The sequence below is a fragment of the Amaranthus tricolor genome, chromosome 10 (assembly GCF_026212465.1).
Source record: "Amaranthus tricolor cultivar Red isolate AtriRed21 chromosome 10, ASM2621246v1, whole genome shotgun sequence".
Classification (NCBI taxonomy): domain Eukaryota; kingdom Viridiplantae; phylum Streptophyta; class Magnoliopsida; order Caryophyllales; family Amaranthaceae; genus Amaranthus; species Amaranthus tricolor.
The window spans coordinates 11355206-11362321 of record NC_080056.1 but is presented as its reverse complement, the minus strand read 5'-3'; the positions used below and the strand labels follow the sequence as shown (position 1 = coordinate 11362321).

The window sequence follows — 7116 nt, the reverse complement described above, 5'->3', positions numbered from 1 at the left end:
TACGTAATGCTAGAATCTCAATAAGACAGAAGAATACATTTTTATGGGCCCTGTGCGGATAACCTCCAGTGCATGTATTTGATTTGTGGGCTTGTGGCAGTGGTTTCTAAGGTATCCTTAAATTCATAGTCATAGTTAGTGTACATAGAACAAGAAATGTATACATTTTAACAGATTGTTTTAAAGTTAAAATTGTATTATAGGTGAAAATCATGGATTAGTATAGTAGTTGAAGTCTTCGCTTTCACCTTTAGGATAAAAGTTCAATTCTCACTGGCTACATATATGATTAATTCCCCTTCACTCTTATCTGTAGCCTGTAGGGATTCCCTAGCCTACTACAAATTAAAAGAAAATAGTGTATCATTGGTATTGTTTTTATTTTATTTGACATAATAGTTAAAGTTGTTTCTTAACAAGTGATGTAAGTCACAGAACTCATTCCTGCATGAGAATGCCACCTGAGATAGTTGAAGCTAAAGTATACATTGATTCATTGAATTCGAATTAGCATTGGCATGCGAAAAATGTATTAGCACTAAACATTTTGTAAATAATGACAGCAAAGATAACTGCAACATCAGCTTTTACAGGCCGTTTGATAAATGATTTGTAGTGTAGATTTTCATGATGTGTATCATGTCATTACCAATTTACCATGGTAATGAAAGTTTGATAATAAAAAAGTTTTTTTTTTATTACTATCTAATACCACATGTTCAAGTGGTAATGTATTAAAATAGATTTTGTGAAGGAAATGAGTTTGTTGAAAGAGAATAAGCATGATCATTAAACTTATCGAGAGATATTCTTACCAAAACTAAACTAACATTCTATAACCATTCCCTCCATTTGATACCGATTACCAAACGGGCCGTGGGTTGTTCCACATCAACATAGCGTAAACCAAATCTATACAAGACTTTCTCCATCAATGCGCTATGAATTAGTTGAAATGTTTAAATCTTTTAATGGTAGGGTTAGCATAACAACTGACATTTGGTCTGCTCCCCCACATTTAGAATCTTATATGTGTGTAACAGCACATTGGATAGATCAAAATTGGATTATTCAAAAAAGAATAATTGCTTTTGAGACAATGCCAGAAAGACATACCAGTGAAAACATAAAATATAGATTAGTAGAGATATGTAGAGAATGGAACTTATTACTTATTAGATAAGATATTTTGTTGTTCAACTGATAATGCAACCGCGAACATTAAATGTCTAGAACTTTTGTATAACGAACCTGCATTTAGTTTTATCCTTGGGGGTAGCTTATTACACATATGCTGTTGTGCGCATATAGTTAACTTATCTTGCCAAGCTGGCATAAAACAATTAAGCGATTTATTAGAACCAATTAGGGATATAGTGAAGTGGCTTAGGATTGGAAAGATAAAGAGACGATACAAACAATTATGTGACCAATATCAACTTAAAAAAGTGTATTGGTCATTGGATACTCCTACACGTTGGGGCTCAACCAACAATTTATTAAGAAAGGCGATTGCTTATCGTCCAGTTATAACACAACTATATAGTGAGTGTACAGATAGTTACAAAGCTGATGACACTTGGGAATTAGCAATAGGTGTACATAACATATTAGAAGCGTATGACCACGCGACTAAGATTTTTTCATATGTTTATGAACCGAACGTTCACTTAGTAATAAGTGAGTGTGTTACTATTTTTTATCATCTCCTTAAATATACACATGATGATACTAACCCATATTTGAAGCCGATTCTTGCAGATATGATGGAAAAATGGAAGGCATATTTTACCGAATTTTCTTATATTTATGGAATCGCAACCATTTTGGACCCATGTTTTAAAACTGAGGTCCTTACTAAAGTAATAGGATTTTACTACCAATCGTTAGATCGCCCGCCTACTGATGTACATAATTATGTAGGAACATGTAAAAAATATTTAGCAGAACTCTATGATTATTACGCTAGTGTGTATAACCCAAAACGCGATACGTCTAGGCGTGCTAGCGTTTCGGCACGTCCCTCTTACTATAATTCGGTAATAGCTAATATAATGAGTCAAGATGATAGTTTTGTAGGATCATCTTCTTCCTCGACCTCATATTTAGAACTAGATAGTTATCTTAAACACCACTTTGAAATAGACCAAGGTAGCTATAATATTTTAGAGTGGTGGAAAGAAAAATCTGTAAAATTTCCCATTTTATCGAGAATTGCAAAGGATATCCTTGCAATTCCCGCGTCAACAATTGCGTCGGAGTCTGCTTTTAGTGCAGGTAGAAGAGTTTTGGACGAAAAGAGATCTCGCCTTGCTCCACAGAGTATTCAAATATGTGTTTGCAAGAAAGATTGGGATCAAGCGAAGATTCGAACGCAAGGACTAAGGAATGATGATGATCAAGACGACGATGATGATCCATGGATGATGATGGATACATCTGCATCATCGTCAGGAGGAGAGTCAGCGGAAGCATCTAACCAACCACATGATGATGACGAAGACGAATAGGATCAATCCGACAACGATAAATCAACATTCAACAACTATAAATAAAAGGTATGACAAAGAACTACGTGGGCTTTGATTCCTTCGGGATACGTAGGCAGCTTAGTATTCCTTTGGGTACTAGGTTCAAGTCCATTTTCTCCCTTTTTTTTATTAATCATCTTTATCGACATTATCATTGATTCGTTTGTTATTAATTTATTTTTTTCATTCTTTTTAGTAAATATTTCAATAACGATGACAACTTGACATGCAATGAATTTCGCTAATAATCAAGTAATCATCAAAGGTACGTCCGCAATATTATAGTATTTTTTTATTATATAAATATTTAAAGAAAAAATAAAAATGGAACCGATGGTCCGACCCGCCCGTCCCGTGAGTTGGAACCGCCGGAACCGCCTCATGAACCGCCAAGGAACCGTTTGGAACCGCCCGGAACCGGAACCGGAACCGTTCGCGACAGGTTCCAAATGGAGCCGGATGGAACCGGAACGGAACCGGACCAACCCGGACCGTGGCCATGCCTAGATCTAACGTTTCTCATAGAGAAATTTAGTTTTACAGATTGTACCTACATAAATTAGCTACTGAAGACTACATGTACAGTTAAGAGATTAATTTCAGCAGAACAGGAAAACCTAAAATGAGTTTATGGTCACTAACAAAAAATTTCTAACTTGAAGTTAGATGTTAAGTTAAAAGAACGGGGATGTTATACAAAATGCTCAGTTGGGTATTCGTTCTCAAGTCCGTTGTAATCATAATACAGCCTTTCTCCTTTACTTATATCTCTGTTTGCAATAAGCAAAACTCTGCATTCACCACCTACATCATATCTTACACACTTCAGGTTCTGCTTTTTCCTTCCTTCCCTGCATTACAACAATGCACAAACTGTCAATTGTAGTCGCATAGTTTAGCTTACGATGTCTTTCAGACACTTTAAACACGTTTTTAGTTTCTAGATAAGCTTATTGATAGGTTTTCATTCTTAATTATTGAACCAAACAATGATTAGTAGAGGTGTTGAAGCATTCAAATTCATCACATAAAAAGAAGAAAGCTTACGGAGTAAAGTTGTTGATGCCATTGATGAAGCGTGCAATGTTACTGCGTTTGTCAGGGCATACAACAAGACTTTGTGAAGGATTACAAGCTGAAAGCAATGTCATCATGCTATCCCCATCATCATTTTCACGATTACGCAGGTAATCAACATCTCCAACATATTCTGTGATGATTGTCAAATCCCTGATAAACTTATCTGCCTGTACTGTGAACCTGTTATATGATTTCAAATTGTAAGTTGGTAGTTTGTACTGCTCCTTGTTCTCTGTTCTTCCTATGGGTATGAAATATATTGATCAAACTTACAAAGGAATACTTACCCTTCTCTAGGATCAAAGACAACTAGAAGGGGAGGCCATTCCCCTCTTTCCATCATCCTTTTGCACAAAGTTAATGTTTCTTTATCTTCTTCTGACATTACCTACATCAATTCAAAATTTCAAATTTCAAAATTATAAGGAAAAACTCTAAGTCACATTTCACAACAATGTACCCCATGGAACAAAAAAATATGCCTTGAGTTGAATCACATCAAGTGCATGCTTGAAAAATTATTTATTCATGATCTAAGATATAAATCAAGTGATAAAGTGCATGAATGAAAGCATATTTATCCATGATCCTAGATATAGATCAAGTAACTAAGTGCATATTATTTATCATTTAACAAAGCTTTGCAGTCTAAATGTCTAATTGAGGACAATAAAGTTTATAAATCCCCTCTAGTTGCACAATACATTCATACTTGAGAAATCCAGCTGAACTCTAGGAAGTAGAATGGTAAAACTAGCAATACAATAATTAGACAAGGAAGCTGTAGGCATTTCAGCTCTAGTAGCAGTTTGCATCTGCATCACAATCTAAAGTAAAATCAGTTTCTAGTTTATTTTCAGCCTCGTGACCGAAGAACCTGATAAGCTATAAACCATAAGCTCCTACAGCCATACATACTAAAGCACCTATCAAAGATAATGTATGTCATTTGCAACCTATATGTGTCATTACCTGCATTCCTCCGTTCTCAAGAACAGCAGAATTTGCTGATTTAGGAGCCATGCCGGGAACATAAGTGAGCTCATTACTAAACTCAGTCCCGGTAGCCATCAACGCAGTGGCTAAAGATGCCATTTGCTCTAGTCTCCTTTCAGGATCCTCAGTTGGATTGAAGGGCAACAATTTTCTACTCTTTTTCGTAACCAGGAAGCTTGAGCGTCTCTTCCTTTTGCGAGTATCTAAAATCAATTTCATGTTCTAATCAATACCCACTTTCTGAATCAGTAAAAAATTCCAGAAAATTTGATTAACTTAAATAGGATTTAGTCATCTCACCTGTCATTAGCTTTTCCATTTCTGCAGGTGGCTTTTTAAGTCTGAAGAAATCAACAATTTTAGTCTGTACTAATGGGAATTCTGCATATATTAAAGAAAAATATGAGAAATTTGAAGCCCAAACATCTAAGAGTGGAAGAGATGATCATCTTGAACATCAATAAGTACAGCAAGAACAAGAACATACTTGTGATGATAAGAAGAAAACCTCAAGGAAAAATAATTACAGAAACCATTAAGCTAAAATCAAAATCCAATAGCAAAATCATAGAGCAAAATAGCATGCATAGCATTCAACATTTTTACTATTTTAATCAAAATACACATTAGTGATTGTATAAAACCCTAATCTCAATTTACAAAAGGTGAAACTTTTTTACAATTGCAAAGTGCCTTTATCAGTTTGCCAGATGTTATACACGCAAAACGAAACTCAATTCATCAGAATTTCGATGCTATATCAACCAAATTAGACCAATCTTAAAATTAAATTGGCGATTGTATAAAAGCCCCAATCTCAATTCAAACCAACATTAAACGAATTCAGCTGTCCGTCAAAGCCTATTAATTAAAATGATAATAACCCAATAACTTACAAACTAAATAGACCAAAAATGAATCAAAATAATAGAACTCTCAATTTAACAAACAAATGTCACTGACAGAAATTGATGTAAAATTGCAATTGAAAACTTTAAAATAAGGAATACAAATCAAAAAATAAATATAAACAATTAAGCTAACAGAAGTTATTCCCACAAATCATGAACCAAAAAAAAATCTCAAATGAAATAAAAAGAATCCAAAAACATACTATGTAGCTTCTTGGTACCAGAACAATTAGGGCAAAACCAAGAACCTTTAGGAACCGCAACAAGAATAGGTTTAAGGCAATACAAATGATAGCCATTATCACAGCCATCACAAAGCAGCAAATGACGAGCATTATTCCCAGATCCACATTCTACACAACACACTTTATCGTAATCTAAATCTGAACTTTCTTCTTCTGATTCTAGAGATGGTGATGGAGGGCGATAGACGGGATTTGGAGCTCGAGTTCGTCGACGTTGAGCTGATAAAGCCATGGTAATGGAGGGCAGCGGTAGTGTTTTGGGGTTTTGGTCAGCGGTAAGACAAAGAGTGCAAGAGGATTTAACGGGACGGAATATTTGGCGGGAGAGATTTTAGTTTCGCGCTTTGTTTGAAGAGAGAACGCTAATTTACAGAGCTAATAAATTTTGTAAATAATTAAGTATTTTAAAAACTATTTTCCTAAAAATAAGGATTTTTTATTCGAATCTCTGGTTATAATTTGTTTGTTGTCAGCACTTGTTATTAACCATGAACAAAAAAACTAGTAAGAAAGTCAAATAATTATTCATTACCAAGAATAATTTATTATTCATCATAATTTTTATCTAAAAACTTTAATATTTTAAAGTTAAAAGGATTAAAAAAACATGTATTCACTTGGTTGCTTTTAGTAATATAACACTTGAGAATATTTTTTTAAAATAATTTTAACATGTGAAGAATTAGTTAGTTAGTTTTTATTTTTTTTTATTTTGTGATTGTTATATTATTATGAATGTTAAATGAATCGGGTCCTAAGTCGTGTCTGAATGAATGGAAAGATTGTAATAAAGTTTTTCTTTCCGGTGATATAAATGATCATATTTTAATCGAGTCGAATTGGATTAGAGATGGGTGAGGAATGTGGTTGGGGAGATGGTTTTGAGTTTTAGGGTCTTTTTGTTTTAAATTCAAATTTTATAAGAGATGTTTGGTAAAATAGTTTATAAGTAATTTTTAATTACTTTGATACAAATAAGGTGTTGGAGTTCAAACCATTTAATGTTAATATTCAATAACTATTAATAAACTGTTTTTTTGAAACCTTGAACAAAACCCTAAATTCGCCTCTCTTCAAGAAACTTCATCTTGATTTAAAAAAAATGTTTTTAAACAAGACACTTATAACAGAAAATTTAAAATCAATTTGTCAAACTAGTTGATATCAAATCGGTCATTATAAATCTATAATCAGCTATCAGCTACCTGCCATTTGCCATACGCCACTAAGGCCACTATAAATTTAAAATACTTAATTTATGTTATAATAATATTTTTAAATAAAAATACAAATTAAAAGTATGATTACTGTATACAGTTGACTGTACAGTACTATATTCTACCGAATGGAGAA

The 7116-nt window shown here is 33.6% G+C and overlaps 1 protein-coding gene across 1 annotated transcript; it reads right to left on the bottom strand.

Moving 5' to 3' along the window:
- Positions 1-2384: 2384 nt before the first annotated feature.
- Positions 2385-6084, bottom strand: LOC130825036 (histone-lysine N-methyltransferase ATXR6-like). The gene is made up of 6 exons (XM_057690062.1): positions 5722-6084; positions 4908-4988; positions 4584-4810; positions 3899-3999; positions 3579-3791; positions 2385-3382 (listed from the first exon to the last, which is right to left on the bottom strand). The coding sequence occupies exons 1-6, from the start codon at positions 5993-5995 to the stop codon at positions 3223-3225; spliced, it is 1056 nt and encodes a 351-aa protein (XP_057546045.1). The 5' UTR covers positions 5996-6084; the 3' UTR covers positions 2385-3222.
- Positions 6085-7116: the final 1032 nt, after the last annotated feature.